Raw genomic sequence first — 27,585 nt, 5'->3', positions numbered from 1 at the left:
TGGTTTCACAGAAGATCTGAAAATTGGTCACCGATCGTTGGGAATAAATGTCGGCCGTTTCCCTCCGGGGTCACCGCGGAACAATCATCTGACTCTCCTCTCACGCCAGCTGGCTTCCTGTCCTCCGGCCCTCCATCCGCAAACCTCCTGGCTGATCTTCCTCCCGCCAGCTTCGACCTCAGCATCCAAAATCTTCTCCATCCCTCCTCGTTCCATATCCAAACCATCATCAACCTTCATTTTCATCCCTCCGTGCTTGTCAAAAGCCCGAAAATGCGTGTTTGTATCTACATAAGAATTGCCCAACAAGCCCAAACTCTACTCAAAGGTGTGACATCGGGGGTATCAAACGTCTGTCAGGGAATAAATCGACAAAAACAATAAATTACTATTTTAAAATAAAAGTGCAGTTCCTATAGTGTCTGCAAGGGAAGCACTGTTTCAGTTGGTGTTCGCAAAATGTCACCACACTTTGTGACTCACAACTTCAATGCCGTCTGTAAATAGCATTTTTACTTATTATTAGAAAAATACCTTCTTTTTCGTTGGACCCGACACCTTCATTAGCAAGATGGTGTTATGGAAAAAGAGAAAAGTGGATATGGAGGGAAGCGTTTTCCAAGGAAAATGAACCGCTTCTGATTTGTCGGTTCATAAGAGACCTGCGTGCTCGGCGCGGATGCGGCGAGTTTCCGTGCTGCCGTGAGACTCGCCGTGGCGAAAATAGAAAGATTTTTATACTTTACATATTCTACTTTGCACTAAAACAAAGCAAAAATTTGGACTTGGTGTTACTTTTACTTTATTACGCTACGATTTTACCGGTCCGGCCACCTTGACGTCAAAGGTGGCCCCCCGGGGACCAAAAGGAGTTTGACACCCCTGTGTTAGATGAATGGATTCTCCTCCTGGACCTCCTGCCTCGCAGCTCCACCTTCACCCTCCAGATCTTCACCGTCCCTCCTCCGTCCACGTCAACGGAGGCACATAATCAGACACCCATAGTTCTAAGTCTCACAACTCCTGACCTTCAGGCTCCCACTGCACTTGCCTGGAAGCAAACACAAAAATCTATATACGTATATATATATATATCTTCTTCTTGGGCTGCTTCTTCAGGGGTCTCCACTAGCAACCATCTAACCCTATCCTCTCACACGGGCTCCTGTCTGGCAGCTCCAACCTCCCCATCCTTCGCATCTAACATGTGCCGAACTCCTTCCCGATCTTCTTCAACCTCCACACATCTTCACCAGCGCCTGCTGGCTTCTCCTCAGGGTCTCCAAACCAAACAACATGGCCGCCTTCACCTCCAGTTTCTCCGGCGTTCCTCGCACACTCATTTATCACCTCTTCTCCACCTCTTCTCCATCCTCTCCATCGCTTTGGAGCTTTGGAGCTTTGGTGTTGTCCAGACAGAACCCCTCTCACCCGCGTCTCCTTCCACGTCCTTATTTTTTCGCTAACGGGACGCCGTTTCGGTAATTCGACTCCGTAGCAGATACATAATTAAAAATGGAATTAAATTAACTTGATTGAGTTGTAATGAAATCATTAAATTGAAATGAATCTGTGTGACTGCGGATGCGCTCACCTCCAGTCTGTCCGTCCTCATGAGTTTCTGTGCGGCGGCGGCGGCGGCCGGTACGGGGACGCTGGGGTTGCTGGTCACCAGCACGGGGGCGCTGGGCAAGATGTCGGCGGGCATCAGGCCGGGCGACACCGGGCCCAGGTAAGGGTTGAATGCGGCGGCGGCGGCGTTGGCGTTTGTTGCAAGGCTGGGCGTGACTGAGAACATGGGCTGGAAAAGGAAAAGGCGCATTAATCTCGCTCGGGAATATTCAATATTCAGATGGCGCCTGCCGAGAAGCATGTCGCGCTGACCTTCCTGACTTCTAGACATTCTACACTGCGCATATCTGTGGAATACCAGATGTATGTGATTTTATAAGGACAAAGACAGGAAAGGATCAGTTTTGTGTGGAGGAGGAAAGATGGGGAATGTGAATTTAGATTTGGGGGAGAAATCCTGTCTCTTTCTTACAGGTCTGGACAAAAACAAGATCTAAAGATAGGAGGTGAAGTTGATTAAACAATGAAATAAAGAGAATGGAGATGCAAAGGGGACATCTATCGGTTTTGATCAGATCAAACAACCTGCATGTTGAAGATTATTATATAGCGGAGTAGAGATTCTTTGTTATTAAGGGAATTTTATCATTTAAAAATGTATTATTCATTCATTCATTCTGCCCAGTTGTGTTCTTTTCATTTGTTATTTGTGAACATTTGCTACTCTTTCACCGCTTCAGCACACGGCCAATCACCTGCCTCCATCCAACCCACAGCCAATCACCTGCCTCCATTTAACCCACAGACAATCAACTGTCTTCATCCAACCCAGCCAATCACCTGCCTCCATCCAACCCACAGCCAATCACCTGCCTCCATCTAACCCACAGCCAATCACCTGCCTCCATCTAACCCACAGCCAATCACCTGCCTCCATCTAACCCACGGCCAATCACCTGCCTCCATTTAACCCACAGCCAATCACCTGCCTCCATCTAACCCACAACCCATCAAGTGCCTATATTTAACCCACAGCCAATCACCTGCCTCCATTGAACCCACAGCCAATAACCTGCTTCCATCCAACCCATGGCCAATCACCTGCCGCCATCTAACCCACAGCCAATCACCTGCCTCCATCTAACCCACAGCCAATCACCTGCCTCCATCTAACCCTCTCACCCCGGCTGGCTTCCTGTCCTCCTTCCTTCCATCCACAAACCTCCTCCCTGGTCTTCTCTCTTGGAGCTCCAACCTCAGCATCCTTCCATCCAGACCTCCTCCATCCCTCCTCTGTCCAAGTCCAATCCATCTCAAAGCTACTTTTACCTTCAGAACATCTACCATGTGTTGTCCCTCAGACAAACTCCTTCCTGATCCTCTCCATCCTCCCCTCTCCCAAAGAGGAGCCTCCACATCTTCATCCTTTCTTGCTTGTCATCAACAAAAGCCCATAAATGCACGTTTTTATCCCCACGAAAGGCCAGAATTTACTCAAAAGTGCTAAATGAACGGTTTCTAATCTTCAGTCCGTGGCTGTCCGATGGATGAAAAGCTGAAAAAAGTCCTAATAGCTGCAATTATCTGACAACTATTGATATCTAGCATACCGTGTGGTAATTTAACAGCGTAAAACTCAATGGATGTCCAACGTCGTAAGTGGGGTAAATGCCATTCAAATTAAAAAAAAATCCATTTTACTTCACGGCTCAACCAGACCTTCTCCGTACGCAGCTCTGAGGAGAAGGACGGCGAGAAACATCTCGTCTGAAATGATAGCGGAGTCGAACCGGGAGGTCGTTTTTCCCGAAAAGCCATGTGATGACGAGCGACGACGATATTAGCCGATCCAACAGGAGCCACGACGAATTAAACACAACCTCTGACATCTCATTAAACGCTAAACCGGAAGGAGACAAATGTCACTTTTCCGGCAGCTGCGTCCCGTCCGGTTGTCGCTAATACGGGGGGCATGTTTTCATCGTCATGACGACACAAGCGAGGTGCTTAAACGCCGTCTTGTAAAACCTGCGTTTTTGGCTTTTGTGGTTGTTTTCCTCACCGGAACGGGATTTTACGGTTTTATCCTGTACAGGGAGGCTTGTGATATCACTCCATTCAGCCAAGGACGACAAACTTCCACACATTGCGAGAAATAACAACTCTTTTTTTCGTTCTAGAATGATCTCCGCTTGGGGTGTCAAAGCGCTTTACATGAGATAGCATACAACTGACCTTGCTAACCCAATCAAGTCTTATTTTTTTTTTGTGCGACATTCACACACGACGGCGCCGGACCGGCCGCTCCGGCCAAAAACAATTATCCAAAACGCCAAAGCAAAGCGAAGCTCAACGGCAGAATTGTTCGATAGATAACAATCCTCTGATTTATTGTCCCGCAGATCGCGTGTCTTACGGTGCAAACGTCCAACCTCCACATTGAATGATGAAGAAACACAGAGTTCTCTGTTTCCCATGAAATCCGGTATCAACCCCGGGTTTTGGCAGGTCTAGGCTGCCACGTATCTCCGGCGTTGAATACTCATCTGGCATAAATCATTAAGATATTGAGGACCAAACCTCGCAGTTACTTGTAGTTACAGAATCCTGTATTTTCTTTGATTTAGGTATAAATGTGGCGCGGCTCGGACCTCTGGGTTGTGACCTGAGGTCGTGGAGGAAGGTTTCTCACTGCAGCTCCCAGAGAGCGAAGAGCAGGCTAGCGTACACAGAACCCTGCACATTTTCCCAACGCTTTCCTGACCTCAGCCAGAGTCGAAGGATTGTCTCTTGCTCTCTTGCCAAGATGACACAATGAGTAATAGAGCGGTGGCGGCCAAGGCTGGACAGCTACATTCCTTCCAAAACCTCCTCGCAGCTCTTGAAGGGGAAAATCAGGGAAAAATGGCACGGACTTTCTAATCCCTGCAGGGCTGCCTCTCTGGTTATCTCCAGAGTTCTATCGCTGCACAAGGTGCTTTGGAAATGTATAGGTTTTTTTTTTTTTTTTTTTTTCACTCCCTCCAAGGAGGTCAGATAATAGCTGCGGATATTCATAGCTCAAGGTTTGGATCAAACAGACTTGTGTAATGATGTTTTCATTATCATTCCTGGAATACCTTCTCTACCTCGCTCCCAGTTATATGCTTCTAAACGTTTCTAACCGTTATACAAGTGAAACATTCAAAAATAGCATTTGTGATTGGACATTCGCCTCCCGGCGTTTTGCACACGGTGACGTGCGAGGGGTTTCCTGTCTTCAAATCGCCTCGACGCAAACTGTAAATACTCAGAAACGTCTTTTGCAGACGGCGTTTGAATCTAGAGGTGAAAAACGAAAAGGATTAAAGTGAGAAGTGACAGGAGAGGCATCAGATTTTTAATAACATTAAATAATAAACTATCTCACAAAAAGAAAGGTGGAGGAGACAGTGATGAGACAGGCCATGCTGATTGGTCTAGAAACTGCAACAATGACAAAAAGACAGGCAGCAGAGCAGGAGGTTGCAGAGATGAAGATGCTGAGGCTCTCTTTGGGAGTGACCAGGATGAAGCGAGTTGGTCTGAGAGAGGAGGATACAGAGTTAGATGGAGAAGGTTGATTCACTTTGGAGACCCCGGAAAAGAAGACTTTGTAACAGGGGTGCAGGACATGTATGTCCACAACAAAGTAATGACTGAGAAGGTTTGGATATGAACACTCCTCTGTTCATGTCCAAACTATGGTGAATATCTGGGTAGAAGGTTGCTGAAGCTGGAGCTGCCCTGTAGGAAGGTTGATTCACTGTGGCGATCCCTGAAGGGAAAAGCCCAAAGGAAAAGAAGACTTTGTAACAGGGGTGCAGGACATGTATGTCCGCAACAAAGTAATGACTGAGACGGGTTGGATATGGGTATGAACACTCCTCTGTTCATGTCCAAACTATGGTGACGATCTGGGTAGAAGGCTGCTGAAGCTGGAGCTGCCCTGCAGGAGGGCTGATTCGCTGTGGCAATCCCTGAAGGGAAAAGCCCAATGGAAAAGAAGATTTTTTTAACGGGGGTGCAGGACTTGTATGTCCGCGACAAAGTAATGGCTGAGAAGGTTTGGATATGAACAGAGATATGAACACTCCTCTGTTCATGTCCAAACTATGGTGAATATCTTGGTTGAAGGTTGCTGAAGCTGGAGCTGGCCTGCAGGAAGGTTGATTCACTGTAGCAACCCCTGAAGGGACAAGCTCAAAGGAAGAGAAGAAGGAATGACAAAATATCTCCAAGACGAGGAAGCTGATGGTCGATTTCAGGAGGAGGAAATTGGATGTTCGGCCTGTCCAAGATGGCGCCGCTTATGGCTGCCTCTGTATTTTCGTTGTGTTCTTTTGTTTGTTTTTTGTGTCAATTCCTGGGGTTCGTACACAAGAGAGGAGCTCATAAACATTAGGACTACAACTCCCGCTGACTTATTCCCAACTCAACTTGCCAATTTGCACAACCAACCACAATTGCCCTGATCCCACCATTATTTCTCACTTATTTAATGCCTGTTAGATGTTGTCTGTTCAGCTCCAGGAACCAAAGCAAAGTCCTTGTAGTTGCAAAATTACTTCGCAATAAAGCAATCCTGATTCTGATTCTGATCTTAACCAATGGAGACATAGCGGAGAGGGTCCCAGACTTCAGGTACCCGGGTATTCATATCAAGGAGGACCTGACCTGGACAGCTAACACCCTGGCACTGTTAAAAAAGGCAAACCAGAAGCTGCATTTCCTGAGGATACGTAGGAGGAGCAGCCTCACCAAGAAGTGTCCTGAGCTGTGGACTCTCACTTGGTTGGCCAGCAGAGGACCATAAACACTGACCAAAAAATGATGGGTCACCCTTTCCTATCACTTGAAGACTTTCCTCAGGAGAGCCCACAGCATCCTCGGGGATCCATCCAACTGTTGGACTACGCCAATCAATGCAAAAACAAACTGAATGAAACACAGCTTTTACCCCAGAGTCCACTAAATCATCGTACTAAATTCGGCACAACCCTGAACAGTTGAACCCAACATATAACATTACATACATATACATTTTTTTTTCCACTTTTTCACTTTTTGCTTTTTCATTTCTAAATATTTTTCTTTTTTTTTTTATTTTTTATTTTTTTTATATTAAATTTGTTACATTAAATTTTAGTCTTAGATTTTTTTTCGGTCATAATTTTTTCTCTTTTTATCGTGTCCTGCTTTTTAAGGTTGTTTGGGTCTATTTTTGATTCCACTGAACCTGAGAGCGGCTATCTCTAAAATCCGTCGCACGGAAAAACGACAATAAAAAGTCTTGAATCTTGAAAACACACCTGACTTTGAATGGCGCGAAGTGTTTTAGTATTGGTATTGCCTGCATGCATGCGTGTGTGTGAACCTATGACTTTTGCATATATGTGTTTGTGTGGTGCTAAGAGTATTCTCCCTCCTTCCTACCATTATTGTTATGTTTTGCTTGAAACTCTGGCACAACAATTTCCTTCGGGATAAATAAAGTTGTTCTTATCTTATCTTATCTTATCTTATCTTATCTTATCTTATCTTATCTTATCTTATTTTATCTTATCTTATCTTATCGTATCTTATCTTATCTTATCTTATCTTATCTTATCTTAAGAGAGCGCATGTGTTGTTTTACTGTCCAATATCCTATGTCAAACTAGAGCGAGGCATGACGTCACGGTAAAGTAGGGCGTCCCCCTGACGTGGAAATTATCACGAGCATCAACGCAATCAGAGGTGTTTAACAGATCCGGATTATCTCTGCCTCTGCGTGGTTTTCTTGTGAAATGAAATTACTCTCTTCCGCACGTCAGCAGCCGTGGCTGCAGGCGGAGCAGCTATTGACGGGAAATAAAAGCCGGTACCGAGCGAGGGCGATGGAAATGAAAACAAGAGGAAGTTCGGGTCGGAGGAATCCCCAGAGGGCCGGTCTTTAGGACCCTCCGTTCGGGTCTGGAAGCCCCCTTCGTCACGGCCGCCGTCCTCCTCCGTGTCCTTCTCTGTCAGCCTGTCTCCTTCTTCCCGGCCTCTCCTTACTCTTTTACCTCCGCCGACATAAATAGAAAAAGGAGATCTATTGCTTCTTTAAAGCCTTTCACGGTTCCCTCTGTTCCTCTCAATGGGGCCTCTCCACTTGATAAAGGCGATAAGCTATCGGGCGAAGGGTGGTGTGTGTGTGTGTGTGTCCAAGCATGCAGCCAGAGAAGCTTTTCTGAATAGCACCAGACAAATCCACTTCTTCGCTCTGGTGTAGAAATAAAGGAATACATGAGACGGGGCGCCGGGGCCGGGGGCCGAGGCGCCGGTCCGACCCGGCGGACTGTCGCTCCCCGCCGTCACCTTGAAGCTCCTTGGAGCTTGCAGCATCATCACCGAGCAATTTCCGACGCGATATACGAGACGTGTGTGGGCGCGCATGGATTTGCGGGCGTGTCAGGGACGGCGTATTGATGAATCGGAGACGCGGCGGTAGATGCAGGGACGCTGTTTTTTGATATCAGAACCCCGTGAGCGTTTTCCGCTCATGTTACTGCGGCTGTTTGCCATAAATACAAAGAGACGAAATTAAAAAATGCAGCGAACCATCTCTCGGATCTATTCTTCTTTTAGATCCCGATCAGTGAATGATCAAATAAAAACATGGTTGTGTAAAACTTTGACAAATATCGACCTGCATTTTTTAAAATAAAATTCCAGCTCTCTCTATCTATATATCTAATTTCATCCTAATGCAACTACATTAGTTGTAATTAACAAGTTTGTTCTTGTTAAGACCTTAAAACACTGGACAGCCTTAACCTTGACACTTTATATTTTATTGTATGTCTTATTCTCCCTCCTTCCTACTATTGTCCATTATTGTTATGTTTTTGCTTGAAACTCTGGCGCAACAATTTCCTTCGGGATAAATACAATTGTTCTTATCTTATCTTATCTTATCTTATCTTATCTTATCTTATCTTATCTTATCTTATCTTATCTTATCTTATTACTTCTATTGTGTTATTGTTCCCGTTATGTGTGTGTGGATTCTTGCAGTTTCACGTCAGCGCAAAACAAATTCAATCCAGCACCTGCTTGATGTTCGAATGTCATTTTATAACTACGCATTACAAAAATACTAAAATAAAAAAAATCAAAAATAATATATAAAACATAAATAATACATAGAATATATACATATAATTTATATCTATATAATTTATATAATTCATATTTTATATATTTATATATATATGATATATAAAAATAATACATATATAAAAAAGATAATAAATAATAAACAATAAAATATAATCTCGTTTTACGAGCAGCGTCGTCTTTCTCGCTGAAACCTCTGGTTTCACCGGTTCGGATTTCATCCGGAGCTGATGGTCATTAGGCTCGGCTTGCAAACTTGCAACGCAATCGCTCAGATACCACCGACCCCGCCGTCTTTGCAGGGGTTGTTGTTGAGACGATGCTTCCGAGGTGACCGCTGAGACGAAACCCACCGATATAATCAGCAAATCGAGCCTGGTTTGAATCCGTCCTCCTAATTAAAGCATTTTGCTCGCACACGCAAGGGAGCGTCTCGTGCCCTGCAGATGTTGACAGAGCGACGTCCACTGAGACCTTCAAAATACCGTCGGGGACGCGGTTGTTTGTTTTAGAGATGTTAAATTTAGCTGGGAGAGTTTTGTCCGTGTGCAAACTTTTATAATTTGTCTACTCATTTTTTTTTTTTTTTTTCATTTTTTTGCTCTTCATTATCCTAATCCCCCGAGTAGAGCCTGTGTGTGAGGGACAGGATGAATGGCTGCATGTCTCTTTATGCGGCCCTGTGATGGACTGGCCTCTCATTCAAAACAGCTGGGATGGGCGACCCTGAGTGCAGGACATGCAGTATAGATAATAAATGAATGTTGGGTACCAGTTATAGTTTTATGATTGATTTGCGGGGTGAAATCTGCATCTAATTCTCGTAGGTTATGGAGAGAACAGACGCTGTATTATTATTATTATTATTATTAATGGCATTATTACTATTATTAATGGCATTATTATTATTATTATTATTAGTAATAGTAATAGTAGTAGTAGAAGTATTGTTATTATTATAATTATTATCATTGCTGTCATTATTTTTTTCTTCTTTTTTCAATTATATATATTTTTATATACATATTTTTTTATATTTTCTGTTTTTATTTCCTATTTTTTATTCTTTATTTTTTTGTTATTCTATTTTTTATCTTTTTTGACTTTAAGTTTTTTTTTTTATTAATTCAAGGGAACTAATATATCACTCTAATTGCTCATATAAGCTCAAGAGGTTTCACTGAGAAGTGAAAATAAAATGTTTAAAAAAAGTCTCACCACTGGCTGTAGCTGCGTTCCAGGCATCATGGCGTTTGCGAGCTGCATCTGTTGCGCCAGCATGGCCATGTTTTTCTGCTGGATGAGGTTGTTCCTCCCATTGATCTCCAGCTGGGTCTTTAGGTGGGGCGGGGGATGCAGGTACTTACAGTTCTCTCTGGAACAGCGACCCTAATAGGCGAACAGAAGAGGAAGGAAGGGGGCGGAGAGTCGGCGGATGGGGGAGGACAGGATGGAGACACGGAGAAAAAGGCAATTTAGGATTTTTTTTTTTCCCAAGATAAAGAAGTAATGAACCGGTACTGAAGTTGTCGCCCTCTCATTTAGCAGGTGTTGACCCAACATCCCCAACATCTGCTTCGGTCGCGAGGAGGGATTATTTTTGCTTTCTATTCCGCCCCGAGCGCCGCACTCGTCGCCTTCCAGTAGTCATTCAAGGCTCCGACACAAAACAGATAAGCTTCCAAAGCAGAGATAGAGGGCTTCGGCGCTCTTCTGCTTATGAGTCTGCAACACACACACACACACACACACGTGGCAAACTAAAGAAAGGAGAGAGTTCTTTTCAAATGATGCAGGCTGGGTGATCACAACGCCTCTGCGTTCATTCTTAATTAAGTGTTCGACGCGGGAACTCGAGTAAACACGCCTAGATAAGCAGATACCTTTCAACGCATCGGTCTGAAGCGGCAGGAGAGAAGCGGCGGTTCAAACGGGTCAAGAACCTGCCTTTTAGAAAAACTGTTGTTTAGAGGAGAAAGAGACAGGAAATTAAAAAGCAGAGGAAAAAAAAAAAAAAAAAAAAAAGCAAGAGAAAAGCGGAACAAGGAGAAAGAATGCGCCGCACTGTACTCGCTGCCGAAACTTATATCGCCGTGTCGTTTTATTTCCAGAGAGAAAATTGATCCGGGGATTCCAATTAGGAAAGAAAAAGCAAAGACGCGGTCGGCTCCGGCCCGCGTTCTCCGAGGCCCGGCGGATTCTTATCGATCCCTTCGCAATTGACACGTACGAGTTTAACGGCCAGTGATCTACATCATTTCAGAAAAGGCAGGACCCGATGTCGGATCGATGGCAGCGCGATACTACGAAAACACACACACACACACACACGCACGCCACGACAATATATCTAATATTCATTTAGTGTCTATAGACAATGTAATTTGTGTCTGGTCCCTTGTTGCTGTGGGTGATTATATCCATCCAGTGTCTGGCAGCCCGAGGGGAAAAGAAGGGAATGTAATTTACGCTCTCATAACGCTAACCCCGCTGAACGCTCCCCTGAATGGGTGTAATATCTCGGGCGCCTCCTCCTCTTTTTTTATTTTTTTTTATTTTTATTTTATGTCCCCCCTCGTTCCCCAACCCAAGGCCCCACGTCGATATTTGGTCTCCGCCATGAATACAGAGCAGAGGCGCCGCTGCGATCGCCGCGTGTGAACACGTGTGCGCAGAATACCCCGAAAAAAAAAAAAAAAAAAAAAAAAAAAAAATCCCGCCCCTCCATCCTCCAGCAGCTACACTCTTCCACGAATGCTTTTTTTTTTTTTTTTTCCCGGGGATGCAGAGACGTACCCTGCGACAGCGCTACAGTACCACCTCCCAGGGGGAATTAAAGGTTGGCTGTCACGCTGCTGCTTATCTGGGTGAGATTACCCGCAGCCTGCTGTGTCTCCTTGTGACACCTGCGAACACAACCCCGCACATACTGTCGCCCTCTTCCTCGATTCCTCCCATTCATCCTCCTCCTCCTTCTTCTTCTTCTTCTTCCCGGATCTCCATCTCTCTCCGTGTTATTACCACATGCGGTCTGTGCTGCCTAGCTACAGCGGAGGGGATGCTTTGCTGTGGAGAGCAGCAGAATGTCAAGAGTTCCCCTCGTGATTTCATTGGCTGAGCGCGGCGGTTTTCCCGGCCGGCCGGTCGGCCCGGAGCTACGCATTAACGAGAGGGCTTCCAATCCGGCTCATCACCCGCCCGCGCAGTCGTGGCTATTGATCAGCGTTAATTGGTTAATGTCTATGTTTTCAGGGCGAATTCCCTGCGGACTGAACCGCGCAAACATCCTCTTTCCGCGCGATCGCTCGGCTCAGGTTAGCTCGTCTCGCTAGCCGCTCGTCGTGTTATTTATGTAAAAATAAAAAAACGTACGACGGGTAGAGACGCTTATTTTAATAAATGTCAACAATCACTTGTGTGTCCGAGGAGTTCGGACAAAGACAAGCCCGCTGTTGTCGCTGAACAACCCTTGAAGAATTGGAAAACTATTTCCAAAGGGTCAAAGGCACCTGTCGACTCCCGCGCTGATCGTTTTAACCGATGAAATCGGGCATCGGAGGACAGTGAAGGGGCAACTAAAGGACCGCCGGGGTAGAAAATGTCGATGTTGATTGCAGAATCTAAACAGCCGTGAAAAACATGGTTGCAGGTCAGAATAGCGCAGTCGGGGCCGGCGCCCTCTCGATATGGCATCGCCGCTTCTGCTTCTGGGTAAATCAGGATGCTTGTGGTGAAAGACACAAACAAAGATATCTAAAGTAGAATAAGTTGGATAAGCTGGGAGCATCAACCGAAAATGACTTTGCATGTGATGAGACTGAGGGCTGGTTTATGCTCAGCGTCAGACACTTTGGGGAATGAGACGGGTTTGGACAGGAAGGCAAGCGAACATATTGGTAGCAGGAGGTTGGAACTACCGGGCAGGAGGCCGAGAGGAAGGCCGTGGCGGAGAGTTATGGATGGAGGTGAAGAGATATGAAGCTTGTTGGCATGAAAGAAGACGGTTAGATGTAAGAAAATAATTTGTTGTGGTGACCCCAGAGGAGAGCAGCCCAAAGAAAAAGAAGAAGAGAAGAAGTTAAAACAGCATTTCAATGTAGCCTTCTGTTTGTCCTCTGCATTTGTTTCCCGCGTCACCAAACGCCACAAACGCTAGAAGTCCAGGGGGGCAGTGCAGCACGGTATGCTTAAAAACAAGAAGACAACATGGCGTCGGTAGGAGAATCCTCCATCCACATGCCGCTGTGGGTTTGATTGTTGCGCGAGCCGCCGCCGCCGCCGTCTACCGCGCCCTCGGTTTGCGATTCTTTCTGCGGCCCGAAATGGAACGCGGAATTTGTGAACTCGGTGCCGCCTCCTAGTGGGCGCATTGCTAGACAACCATGATCATGTACGTGGGCAGTGATGTTCGATGTTTGAAACCGACATATATGTTTACATAAATTCTTGTCGAAATCTTCTTATCTTGGCAACCCGACTTGAATTTCTTCACTTGCAGATGTTTCAGGCCTCATCCAAGACGCTTTTTCAGTTCTAATCGCCCGTTAGGAGTTTCCCAAAATAACTACCAGTCTTTTCGGTGTGTCTAGATGATGGTTGAGTTGATCTGTAGAAACTAGATGTAAGGGCGGTTGTTATGCATATAAACATAAAGCTACATACCAAATTATATACATGAAAATAAATTCACATAAAGTGAGCATAAAGGTTCCCGCCACTTTCACACCTCCGATGAAGTAATTTCTCCAAAATTAGAACTAAAAGGCAAAACATATCCATCCATTTTTGAGCAGAAGCGAGAGGCCAGACAAAGGGTTTATCCGTCCAATAGTTGTGAGATTCCCGAAGCTAGCGGTGTTGAGATGTTGTTGTTTGCAGCTCCGACTTAAAAAAAAAAACTCAGATTCAGGTGGGAGGTTATTCACGGTTATTCCGACTTGTTCCCTCCCTGTTCGCCATGATGGGTTCTCGCTCTCGCAACAAGGAGTGGGCATGACCAAGATGTGGCCGGGTCACGGAAAGTTCATCGGTCACATGCGTGTAATAGATTTATTTGGACGGAACACGGAGTTCGCAAACCAGATACTCTTTCTAATAATAATTTAATGTGATCTCACCACATGCCGATGTAACATTTCCGGCACAAGCCCTTTCTCAGATTTCATCCCCGGGTTCAAAAAGGGTTTATAAGCGAGCAACATGATTTTAAGATCAATATTACTAAGTTATAAGGTAAACAACATGGAGGCTTATGCTGTTACATGCCCTGCTATTCATAGGGAACCTACCGGCGTCACCCAAACGGCTGGGGATGAAGGCTGAGACCCGAAAGATTCTTTCGAGTTGACCTCGGATTACTTTGTCACTTTATTTCTCTATAATTAGCTCGATGCTATTTGCTAGATACAGTAACACAGAACCTTTTGCAGGACAGCCTTTTCCTGCATCGTAAATTTGGGAGTGCAAAGGCACCCGAGAGCAACTTCCGCCAAACGCCACCAAAAACACACCTCGCGCTCAAAAACAATTCAGGGACAATTCGACAAAATCGGATGTTGTTTTTTTAATCGTCTGAAAAACCGCGTGAGAGTGAAGTCATCCGCGGTGTTCGCCGCTAGCGTCCTGGCTTCCATCCCGTCTCCTTCTTCCTCCGCTATTTACCCCGCTGCCCAAACAGCATTAGCATAGGTAAATGGTGAGTCTGCTGAATCCAAAACCGCGTGTTTGACTAGCAGCCCTCTCTTTAAGTTGGACTCTGCCGTGCTTCCAGCCGTCCTCTGAGGTGTAAATTAGTTTGCAGACTAGTGTTTCTGTCTGATAACTGCCTGACTTGTCCAATCAGAGGTTTGTTGATTGTCTGAAACCTTCGCTCGACACGTGACACCAAACAGAACGTTCTTTGTTGCAGATGCTTTTTTTTTTTTTTAACCTATTTTGTAACATGAAGCGATTTTAAATCAAGCCCGGTTTGGGTTGCATGCGGCAGGATGGGATGGTGAATCAGCTGTATTGACCAAGCATACGAGGGATTTGGCTCCGGTTGAAATTAAGGTAAACAATGACTGGACAATTAACAATACAATATACAAAATGCAGACTGCAATGTCTGCATAGGTAATAAGGTTATGATCCACACATAAGTTATTATTTATGTATCATTTAAAGAAATTATTTAGTGAACTTGGTACTGTACCTCCTTAAGAGACAAATCTTTGTATATGAATTTTTGAAGAAACGAAGCACGATTCCACCAAATGTTATCTTTTAAATATGAAAAAAAATGACTCAAAAAAAATCAAATTTTTCCCACAACTCTATTAGCTTCATTTGGCGTCATCTCATATATTAGTGCTTATTTTATTTTATTTATTTTTTTTAATTTAATAATCATCAAAGGAAATGACTGGAATTACTTAATTTGTTTTCTGCTCTTTTAAATGGGGGAAATTCATTTAAGAAACAAACAAATCAACATACAAACCCATTTCTGGAGCGAGTTAAATTCATATCTCAAGGGATCCCTGTAGTTACATTATGCGAGGATGGAGATTTGAAATAGTTTTACCTTGGAAGGCGGCGCATCATTCACCGAACTAGAAACCCTGAATTAGTTTATTGTGTTTTGTTAAAAAACGCACTTTATTTATCTTGTTGGTAAGTCAGCCTTATGTCCTGATTATCAACTGAAGTGACATCAAGTCAGTGCCTTCAAGCGGAGTTTATAAATTTTATCTTAGGTTTCCGATCAAAGGGATTAAAAAAAAAAAAACGTGCGTATGTGTTTTGGTGTGTGAAATGTGAAAAGAAATAGCATTTATTACCCCTATATTTGTAGTTTTTTATTCTCTGTCTGATCTCAACAAAAAACCGATCGGTAAGTCTTAAATCATCTCCCCGTTTCTGTGAGTATTGACTATTTACTCTGATTACTTTTGTTTTACTTACTTTTTTGCTGGCTCTAGACACGTCTACTATCACATAGGTGCTAAAGGTGTATCGTGAAAACTGGCGTCTTACAAGCATTATTTCTGAATGGTGGTGATAATTTTGATTAATGAATTGCAGCGTAAAAAAACGAACCTGTTTGTCTTACAAATGTAAATAACGTCACCTCATCTCGAAACGGCGCAATGAGTTTTGCATCATGCAGTGGCGGGACGTGCATTTCACACCTAGACCTTCAGTGGTGCTCCATACCGCTCACAGTTAGCGGACTGAAAGTGATGGACAAATCCTTTTCCTCGCCATAACATGCCTGCTAGCTTCTGAATTACCTGACCTTTCGAAACGATGTCAGTCTCGAAAACGGCTTGGACAAGAAGTCTGCAACCACATCAATTTCTTCTCTTCCTTCAACCATCATGGGTTGACAAATTAGCTATCATATCATGTTTGTGCAGCCTGCTAGGTCTGGCTAGAACATTCTCTGACTGTGCAATCAGAGGGAGTATGACATGCTGACGTTACCGTAGCCTTCTAGAAGGCTTTGGTGTCGCAACTCAAAATGTGATTGGTTGAAGCAACAGTTTCATCCGCACTTATTTTTTGCTAGAGCGCCTGTCAGTCTGATTCCGCAGGCCTCCAGGCAGATTTCTTGGATTGTGACCCTGCCTGGCATCAAATAATGGCTGAAATGTGATCGGTTAAATGCTTTAATATGAAAATGCACATCTGGAAGCACTGTGACACAGCGCTATGAAAGGAAGCGGACGGACCATTTGGAATTATCTAATAAGTATTCGTGGACAAAATATAATTAAAATCAGTCTGTGATTCAGATACTTTTTAGGCCAGCAGAGAAGGCCTTGCAGGCCCTGACGGCCCACCGCTGGCATCATGACACCGTCAGGAGGAGCTTCTCTCAGCGTCCCAGACAGATGACAAATCCCATCTATGATCACGTCAATGTCTCTTTTTTAAAATATCGCTTCCAGTCTGCGGGAATAGTTTGAGAATGGCAGTCTGTCTGTGTGTCAGCCGTGTGATTGACTGCTACCCTGACCCCGCTGTAAACCACTACTCAGCCAGCGTCAGCTGGGATTGACTCCAGCCCCCGGCAAGCCCAATAAATGTTTAAGATCGCGGCCACTGCACGGGAGTGTGTGACCAAAACCTCGCGCGGTTCCTCTCGCTTGCAGCTCCCGGTACTTTGCCAGCGCCGAGGATGTGTTTTCCCGCAGAACGAAAAACCCGCCGATTCCATCCGAGGTCCGAAAAACAAAAACCAACGCACACGAGGACAGAAGAAGCGTGAGGCGGAGAGTTCGAAGAAGAGGGGAACGGGAACCCGGAGGCAGACGGGGAGGGAAAAGGAGACGGATGCAGAGTGTGCTCATTAATATTAATCAAAGCAGTCTGAGCGAGTGATTTGGGCAGCGTCTTCTCTGGCGTGTAGCTGCGTGTTCGGAGGGCTGGATGGCGAATCCTCACCGCCGCCGCCACCACCAACCCTTCTGCGTGTTCACTCCTGTAATCGCCCATTGATTCTAAATGATCTTTTAATCAACTCGTCCAGATTCGCTCATTCCTATTTAACCGCACGTAATCCAAAAAGTCAGCTCGTTTCTGCATTTCTTCTCTCTCTCTCTCTCTCTCTCTTTTTTTTTTTTCTCTGCTCCCGCTGTTTCTGAAATCCCCTCAGACTGCGGCTGCTGCACAGCGAGCGCCGTGACCGGTGTGACAACTGTGGAGCCGAAGCCTGGACGGCCACCGTCCAGAACCCCCGTGCATTATTAATCCCCTCCCAGAGGTACCCTTCCTAGCCTCCCGCGTCCAAAGACATCCATCAATCAAGGAGGCGGCGTCCGGAAGAGCGGCGTGTTAAGAAGACGAGCACGAGCGCGCGCACGTGCACAGCCCCATGCACACACAAATGGGCTATTGCTATCTTGACCGAAGGTTCCTGCTGGCAAGCATGCATCAGACAAATTGTGACATCAGACACAGCACAAAGAACAGCCTGTCTGAGGCTACGAATGCTGCCAGACTGTTCACAACACACACACACACACACACACACACACACACACACATAGACATGTTAGCATGGCCTTTTTCTCGACGAAAATAGACAGGCTGCTGACTGCCCTAATACAGTGGTAAGTACGTCTGACGTCTTGCCAGGTTAGACGGACAAAAGCCTCCCGTCTCAGGTCTTTTTCCTCTTCCTCGCCGCCGGACATCCGCGCCCGTCTCATTATCCCCTTTAAAATCATCCATCAAATCTGGAACAACCCCGGTATGGAGGCATGACAGTCGGATCAGTTAATGACCTTAAAATCTCAATTTGATGGGCGGAGGGATGAGCCGTGGAGACAAAGGAGAGAGGGATGTGTGGACGGAGGAATGACGGCGGCGGGCAGAGGTGGGGCAATCAATCCAACGGTAACTATGAACGAAATGAAAAATGTTCTGAGGTGACCAAAACTCATAAATTACACTGAGTGCATTAACGCACTGCCATAGAGCTTAATCCTCTAAATACTAATCACAGCACTAATTAGACTCAGCGTGCTAGCAGGTTCATGTCTGTGTTTGTGTGTGTGTGTGTGTGTGTGTGTGTGTGTGTGTGTGTGCACGCTCGAGGTGATCTCTGGATTCATGCAATTAGTGTTAAACGTGTTTCTCATAGACCGGCCCAGCAGGTCAGCCAGGTTTGAAATCGACCCTCAAGTCCACTAAAGCAGCGCTTCGTGATTGTTGTCTAATGAGCCTCTCTACTTGGGGGAAATGTATTTTTGTTGCTACGGCAGCAAAACATTTATGAGGGGGGGGGAAATAAAAAGCCGGGATGCATAAAAAGATGCAGGTGTCTGTTTTTCCACACTGGAAAACATGCAAAAAAACAAAACTAGTATTTCAATGTAATGGTGCTGTTTCCGTTTGAAGAGTTGGTGTAAAAAACAGAAAATTCCAAATCCCCCCCCCGCAAAAAAAAAAAAAATTGAACATAGAAAACATAAATAAATGGTGTATGAATGAGAGGGTGAATGAGGTGGGACTCAAGGCTGGTGAGGCACAATCAGCTTAATGAACATATGAACACTACGGAGTCGCTTATTCTGCCGTAAGAAGAATCCTGAGCGCCCCCTACCATGAGGCAGGAGAACTGCAAGCCTCACTTGGGGGCTCTTTGCAGACGTTTTATAATCGCTCAGCATAAGAAACTAGAAACGCACATACAGTTGTTGACAAAAATCACTGAAAATTGGAAATGTAGTTCATATAGCAAAAGTGTTTAAACATTTTAATAGCGACGCACAGAAAGACAGCAATACGGTCTTAGTTCAGATCACGCCAGCGGTCAGCCGTCATTGAGGCTCAACGGTCGGCGGCCTCACGGCACGTCTCTTCTCTGTGTTTGTACAGTCAATGTGAAAATCCAGCCATTTTGAATAAGAAACAATCTAAAACCAGTAGAAGTTAAATGAAAAATACCACTCTCGCGCAGATCACTGATGAATATCTTTCAATTAACTTTTTTTTTTTCTGTCCGGCATTGGCAAGTGAGGCACGGCTTCTCCTGCCTCCCCTGACTGCACATCACTGGCTTGTACATCTCTATAGGTAACCAGGTGTGGGTGAACCCCAACTCTCGCCCAGTGAGAGCGAGGATTCAGGCTCCTGCAACCCTGACCGCAACCAGCCGTATATAAAATGAATGAATGAATAATTCACATATATTTTAGCGTTGACATCCTTTCTTTGTTGTCAGGTGAAAACATACTCTAATCAGAGGATCTCGGTTTGCTCTGCGTCAGAAAGCACGGACCGCGATAGAGATTGTTATTCTTGTTATTTATGTCCACGCAGCAGAAAACATCCCTGTGAGGCACGGGGAGGTAATGGAAACCTACTGGTGGAAATGTGTGTTACCCAAACAGAGGAGCTTTGTCTTTCGGGGAGGCAGCTATTTTCCAGGGACATTATGTTTCTGTGCCTTTTTTTCTTTTTTCGAATCAGTCATTGCAGGAATGAAAGCTCCACACAAACACGTTGACCATTTATAGCAACGAAAAGCTAAGGTAATGGGAATATTTAAAAAAAGAAAAGTAGCCTGTTTTGATTTGTATCTCGGAACGGGGCTCCTCGGACTTAAAGTACGGCTCCTAAAGATAACCTAGGGAGGGTGTCTACATATATTCTTGGTTTTCCTTTCAACGTGAGATAATAATGACTATAATTGACTTTCCCGTTTCATTTCTGGTTGAATTTTCACATTTTTACTTTCTTCCGAGGAAAACGTCCCGGTCTGTACGTTCACCTGCTTCCCAGCTACGTCTGCGCCGCGAACAGCTGTGCACCAGCTGTCTCGTCTGAGAAAGTTGTCCAAGAACAATCTTAAGCTTGACATTCGGTATCATTGATTTCTACCGAAAGATTTCCACGGATCAAAAAACAAAACCTTTTCTTATCTAAAATCACCATGCGTGCACATTGTTTGTGCGCAACCGGGACATGAGAGGTTGTCCAAAATAAGTGATCCTTGTTTTCGATCATGTTTTTCTACGTGGATGGATAAAAAAATTAGAAAAAAAAAAAAAAAAAAACTGCTGTTGGCTTTTAAACTCAGCGAAGCAGATTGAGTTAATTATCATGAAACTCAGACGGCCCCATCACTCACGGACCGTGTATTCCAGCCATGACAGAGGCCGGACACGGACGGCCGAAAATAGCTTGTAGACACTTGCCAATCACACCACGGGACGTCTCGGTCCGTCGGCCCGAGGGGGGTCACTGGATCTCACGGAATAGCGTCCATTAGCTGTTTTGGTTGCGGCAGCCTTAGCATTAAAGGCCCAGGCTTCCCTCTCCCAGCGCTTCCGGTGAAATCCCAAGGCTCTCCCAGACCCGCGTGTTCCTTCCAGCATCTCCTGGGTCTTCCACAGAGGTGCCCAGGAGGCCTCCTTACCAGATGCCCGAGCCACCTCATCTGGGAGGAATCGGTCACGCGTCGAGTGAAGATGCTGGAATGTGTAGACGCAGGAAACCAAAGTGGTCGGAACCAAATATCCACCCTCTGGACTTGAGAAGTACAATCCCGGGCTGTTGATCTCCTGTCACATCAAGTCTTGAACGACACGAAAGCGAGAGCGCACGCTTTGAAGAAGCCCATAGACAGGGCTGGGATCTGTTTTTGAGGTTGTTCACCAAAACCGCGATGGGCGTGACGATCACTTTATACAGAAAGACATGTTTTTTCTTTCCTTTTCCTTTACCAGCCCGTGTATTTGGCATAACGCCGCTCTGCTGTCACGGCCCGCAATCACGCTCACGGTGAAGATTCATCGGGATGGAAACGGTCTCCGACGAAAGAGCGCTTTCAAAACCATGTTGTTTCAAAACGGTTCGCATTCACCCGTTCCCGCACCCGTCAGCGAGGCTGCCATGCAAAGCTCGGGGAAACTTCGGGAACCCGCCAAGGAGGAACCAGGAATCAAACACAGGACTTCATTTTTAACATAATATTCTATCTTGAGATAGAAAGAAGGCGTAAAGAGCAGAAGGAGCCGTCACAAGCGATTGTTCGGACCGGAAGGAAAGGACGGGAACGGTTGTGAACGTGCAAACATGCCGATGAAGCTGGTCTCTGGGTGGAATCGCAACACGCAGCTGCAGAAAGTCACGTTAGGAGATGCCGTTCGCCGCCATAAATCGACGAACAGCTTTAGTATTTAATCTTTTAACCACTGTGTTGTCTTGTGGGTCATAAGTGACCCACCACCATGTTTAGCTGTAGAAAAAAACACCTTAAAAACACCTTCCTCTTCCCTCAGCCGCAGGGAATCTTCAAATCTTTGTACTTAAGACCTTAAAACACTTGATAGCCTTAACCTTGACAATTTATATTTTAATGTATTTCTTATTCTCCCTCCTTCCTACTATTATCTATTATTGTTATGTTTTTGCTTGAAACTCTGGCACAACAATTTTCTTCGGGATAAATAAAGTTGTTCTTATCTTATCTTATCTTATCTTATCTTATCTTATCTTATCTTATCTTTACCTATTTTTTTCCAGCTTGAAATGTTATGACTTGTCCCAAAGAGACCCCATGATTAGAAAAAGTGATACTTCTTTTTTGTTTATGTTTCCATGTGGGCTGTACACCAATAGGGTACAAAGATTGTCTTATGGGTCATTTTTCTTAACATTAAACACAATGTTAAGCTCGCACGAGGGTTAATGTATGCGGACATTCATTTTGAACTTGCGTGCGACGTATATCCACGGTGGCGTGTGAATCATGAATCTACAGCGCCATTTAAAGTTCTGCAAATATCATGAGAGAATTAAAAAAGAAGGAAAAGTATGAAATACAAGCATGGAGTTTGGCGCAAGGCACGTTTCGCAATCGTACACTTCAACAGGGAATCCCACTCACACTGACTGGGGCTTATTTTTTGCATATTTTAACAATATCGTAGCCAAAGCGCTTTCTCCGAATCCTCCACAACTCAGGTTCTTATATACCGATGCCGTCTTCCGTAGGTGGGTTTACTCAGAAACAGTACAAACCCAGCAGGCAATTAACTCCCTGCACTTTAATGATATACTTACTATCTCACATAGAGTTTCAGCCATTAGGGAGAAAATCCGTCAGCTCTTTAATCCAAATATTGGATCGGCTAACTTGCCGGTCCGTGAGTCGCTACGAGGTAGCGATCAAATTGCCGAGCAAATTCATGAATTTATTACAAGGAGGAAAATGAACCGTGAGCATTTTAACCCCCATCCTCACCGCCGGGAAAAGGACTATCAGAGATGGAATCATGTATCCGGCCAAGGAGCGTTATATTTGTATTAAAGTTGTATTTTTCTAGAAATAAAACAAACACGCATACTCTGGGTGTGGTTGCTATGCCAACAGCGTATGCACAAAAGACAAATTAATTTAACGACTTATAAATCTGAAAGGATCTGATTATCCGAACTGAAAATATTCTCTGGCAAAAGATCATTTGTTAAAATATCTCCCGGGTGTTTGCATCTTTTCCCAAGAATAAAAATGTGTGCAGATGTAGAATTGAAGCAGAACGTCTCGCTTTCACCTTTGTTTGTATTAGAACAAATTCTTTGCGTCACTTTACTCAAGTTATGAGCTGCGATTGCAGATTTGTAAATATTTAGGGAGGACTTAAAGCAAACTTGGAGGCTCTTCCTAATAAGTGTTTGGATTGACTTTCACAAGAAAGAAGAATCAAGCGTTTTGCGAAAAGCCGGTAATTAACCTCGGTGGTGCCGGATATAAATAGCACGGTTTTCCTGCAACACTGAGCTAAATTCTCCTTCTCTGAAAACCCAGCGTGTCGTAAATTTTGACCGCTCAGGTTTTCCTGACGGCAGATGAGCCGCCATCCTGTCCGGCGCGTCCAGATCACGCAGAATAAAACTAAAACTACCACCTCCGTACTTTCTGTCATATTCTGACGGTGAATCTAATCGTATGGCGTGAGCTTATCTTATCGTTTTTAAGATAAGATAAACTTTATTGATTCCCATGAGGGAAATTCTTTTGTCACAGCAGCATAATATATATATTTTATTGTATTTTTATTCTCCCTTCTTCCTACTGTTATGTATTATTGTTATTTTTTTGCTTGATACTCTGGCACAACAATTTCCTTCAGGATAAATAAAGTTGTTCTTATGTTATTTTAACAGTTATCGTGTCAATAAATATAAATATAAATATAAATATAAATATAAATATAAATATAAATATAAATAGAGAGACAATTAATCAAAAATTAGCAAGAAATCCACAAATAAGTTGACAGAAGAGAGAACAACAACATCAAGGAATGGAAAAAAATTTAAATTAAAAAAAAAAAAAATAGAAAACTGAAACTAACTTTTTTAGGTTTGTCCGGTCATAAAACTTTTTTTTAGGATTATCCGGTTAAATCGGCAGCTTTATCGGTTTAATGCAAACGCCGAATTCCTGCATGTGAGTGCAGTTTCCTGTAAAGTTCCCGGGTGTGGCGTTGATTTTCTGGCAAAAAGTAGGCATTCACACGCGTGGGCAAAACTCGGCAAGAGCAGGTATGCAGTGAAGGTTACTGCACACACTCATACACTCTGCTTGTGTGTGTGTGTGTGTGTGTGTGTGTGTGTGTGTGTGTGTGTGGGTGGTATTTTGAATCCTCACACCTCCTTTTGTGCACATGCAGAAATATTAATGTAAGCTGCATCCAAAACCCAGCTGCCTTATCTATAAGTATATGCTTTTTTTTCGTTTTTTTAAACTAACAATTCCTGAAATTGAGCTTAATCCCTCATTCAGCGTGGCAAGCGGGCAGTTTGTAAACCCTTCAGGTACGACGCTCACGGGATTTCACGGCGTTTAGCGCCGATCATTTCCCCGCCAGTTGTCGTGAAAAACGTATTTTTGCAGACAGGCAAAGATATCTTTGTTTCAGCGTTTAAAACATCCCCAGTTTTTCACGTATGCCGCGATTTAATCTCTTTATTGTTAAAGAAACGTCCATCCATGATGTGTTTTATAGGATATCAAGTCCGCTGGCTTAACAAATCATTATCAGGCGACCCGGAGGGCGGTGCTGCCGCTGCCCTCCTTATGATTAACATGTTACGACTCATTTCAAGTTTTTTTTATACTTTGAAAATAAGGACAGTTGCATAAACACTATCTTGTCGGAGCCATAGTTTATCTGGCGGTTGTTTCACGCCCCTGACGAGGCCCCTGGTCGTCACACCCCGGAGCCACAAAACCATTTTTAAACACGGGAGAAAAACAGGCCCAAACCTCAAGATGGGCTATGTGGATAAACTGGTAAAGGTCAAGTCAAATCGGATTTTATTTATGCTCCGTCAAATCAGATCAAATCTAAGCAGGTCCGTACTACACGCTTTAAGATGATCTACAGAAACCTAATGTTCCTCCGGGAGCAAGCCATCTGTTTGGAGACAAGCTGAATGTGCAGCCTTCTGCCTCAACTAATAGCATGATAACATGCTAATAGCTGTGACGATACAATTATATCTTTAATATTAATGAAACCAGAGACGTGTGGTGAGATTCACGGCTGGTGAGGCACTGACTGATGTGCCTCATGATCACTCGGCACAAGAAACTAGTAACACGCATTTCACAATTGTTGAAAAAAAAAAATTATTGCTCATTGGAAATGTGGTTCATCCAGCAAAAGTGTTTGAACATTTTTAATAGCGACATACAGACAGGCAGCAGGACGGTCTTAGTGCAGAGCATGCTAGCAGTCAGCCGTCATTGCACAATCTACATTGAGGCTCGACAGTCGGCAGCCTCACCGCACTCACCACAATCTTCTCAATATTTGAACAATAAATGTGAATATCCAGCAATTTTGAATAAAAAAAAAACGATCCAAAACTGGTGAAGTTACATGAAAAATACCTTTAAAGCACAAATCACTGGCAAATATAATAATTTAACCCTTTTTTCAGTTTAAAACTTTTTATTTCCAAGATCGGCAAGTGAGGCACGGCCTCTCCTGCCTCCCCTGACTGCATGTCACTGAATGAAACTTGAAGGCGTATTGCTATGCTAATTTCTGATATTGTAAAATATCTCAAATATCATTTGGCCACCTTGGCCACTAATCTTCCTGCGTAAATGAATCCAAGTTGTGACTAACGCAGTTGAAAAATAATACCTAGATCATGGCGCACTAGTTTCCAATGTCTCATAATATGGAAAACTCACATGGTCGCTGATTTGAAATGGATGTGGGCGTGCAGAATATCAATACATCCCTGCACATAAAATAAGGGCAGTACTTGTATTTTGATCTGAGACGTTTTAAGAAGCAAACGTGTGAGAGCAACTCAAATACGCACTGGGCAAAAAATTAAAAAGGGGGTCATGTCGCAGCACAACATTGATATTTATTGAAAAAAATCTTCCTCCGGATATAACAATAAACCTTTTCATTCAAGATTTGCGCAAAAGCTGAATATTGAACAAGCAAAGCTTAACATAACACAATATATAATTTCTAATTGCACGTGTGCAAAATCTAAATTCAAATTAAAAAACACATCAATGGCATTTATTACTTAAGTAAAAAATTTTAAAAAATCGCACGCCTCTTGATTTGCAGCCTTCTGAATTATATTTTAACAGTAACCTTTTTCCACCGATTGATAATAAATGTAAAGATAAAATAATGACAAATAATGATAATATCCTTCAATGAACGTGAAACCATTCGAGCCGATGTCTTGGAGTAGCAACAAAAAGCGCATAAGGAAAACATTAATTATAGCTGAGTTTGCTGCCTTTGGTTTTTCAGAGGGCGTAGCTCGTTGCTATGGCGACTGTCAACAGAGGAGAGCGCGTTTATGGGTCCTGTCGTGATTTTCGCGTCAAAACACCCGCGGCATTCTGGGATTTGTACTTTTAGCGGGTTATTGTGTACGGCATCACGGGGTTAATATAATTCCACTGGGGCCAGAGTTTGCCAGAGGAAGGCGAGGGGGGGGTTAAAAGGGCTCCTTCTTTAAATTTAAAAGGGAACGAGAGAAATAAACATCACAGTTTGAATACAAAGGAAGAGAAAAGACGTATCGGAGCCGAGGACGAGTCGTACGAAGGACGGCGGCCGCTTCCTGTTTTCCCCGGGATTCTCAGCGTCGACTCAAAGCGGCTCCCGATTGAAACGACAAATAACAGCGGCGAATGTTAATGCAGGTTTTTTTTTGTTTTTTTTTTCGTTTTTTTTTTTTTTTTTTTTTAACGTGACCCGAGGAGAGATCCGGGATAAATGACTATGATTTTCTCGGCGGTCCCGCGGAGAAGAGCCGAGCTCCGAGTCAGAGGCCTGGAATGTTCGGCTCGGCTTCTGATGAGTCATGAGGGACGTTGCAGATAATCACAAGACCGCGCCTTAAACTTGAAAAAGGGGAATGGTTGTCAATAACAAGTAGAGGCACTGACTCTTTCGTGCACACTGAGTACATGGAAACACACACACACAGACACACACACACACACACCGACATAGGGTGTCACTGTACAGGCATCAGCAGCCAGTGTCATTGTCTCGAGGTTAAAGCAGATAAAAGAGGATTAGCATTCATTACTCCACAGAGTGATGATCCCCTGACACACACACACACACACACACACACACACACACACACACATACGAGCATGCTTAATACAATCAACTTACATTCCAGGGTTATCTTATTTTATTTTATAACCTCCCACTTCCCTCGTCACAGAAGAGCTCATTCCGCGCAGTAAAGATTAAAAGAAATTATTATAATAAAGCTTCATATATATTTAGATTATATTTGAATTTCAAGAATGAATTATTGCGTCTTAAATCATTTTATTTTTCCAATCATGCAACTAGACTTCGATCCCCCCCCATAATTTAATGTGTTTAACAGTAAAGGCAAGCATGAATAGCTCATGATTGAAATGCATAAAACAAATATATCGATTGATTATATGATATATCGATATCGATCGGCCATCCGATCGCACCGGAAGCCCACTTAGATTCAGCACAATGAAACCAGAAAGTGACAGACAACGACAGGCAGGGAAAGAGGACAGTCATTCGCAGGAAAAGGGCTTCTTTTCTTCGTGCAATTCAACACAGAATGGAGCGTGACAGTCTGCGACTTCATCCCACCCACACACACACACACACACACACACACACACACACGGAGGGACGTCATACTTCCTTCTCTGCAAAGCACCTTCCGGCTGCACACTCATCCTCATCAATTGGTATCGATCACAGACGGTAGATACCACTTCAGCAGAGAGCGGGGGGGCATTAGGCGATGTGATCAACCGCCAAACACATTTACAACGCCATTATTCATGAT

The 27,585-nt window shown here is 44.1% G+C and overlaps 1 protein-coding gene across 13 annotated transcripts in view; it reads right to left on the bottom strand.

The window, feature by feature from the left end:
• The window catches only part of LOC147224523 (muscleblind-like protein 1), an 83,917-nt gene that overhangs the window by 14,808 nt on the left and 41,524 nt on the right, over positions 1–27,585 (bottom strand). For all 13 annotated transcript variants that reach the window (XM_086164853.1, XM_086164842.1, XM_086164839.1 and 10 more), the window contains exons 3-4: positions 9,952–10,122; positions 1,595–1,801 (exon numbers count right to left, since the gene is read on the bottom strand). In XM_086164853.1, the coding sequence (XP_086020979.1) occupies positions 1,595–1,801; positions 9,952–10,122 (378 nt within the window). The remainder of the gene's footprint in view (positions 1–1,594; positions 1,802–9,951; positions 10,123–27,585) is intronic.

The sequence above is a fragment of the Fistularia commersonii genome, chromosome 18 (assembly GCF_037954325.1).
Source record: "Fistularia commersonii isolate RoL2024-O1a breed Wild chromosome 18, RoL_Fcom_v1.0, whole genome shotgun sequence".
Lineage (NCBI taxonomy): Eukaryota > Metazoa > Chordata > Actinopteri > Syngnathiformes > Fistulariidae > Fistularia > Fistularia commersonii.
Note: the sequence above shows the minus strand (reverse complement) of the source record. Positions and strands in the feature narration are given on the sequence as shown.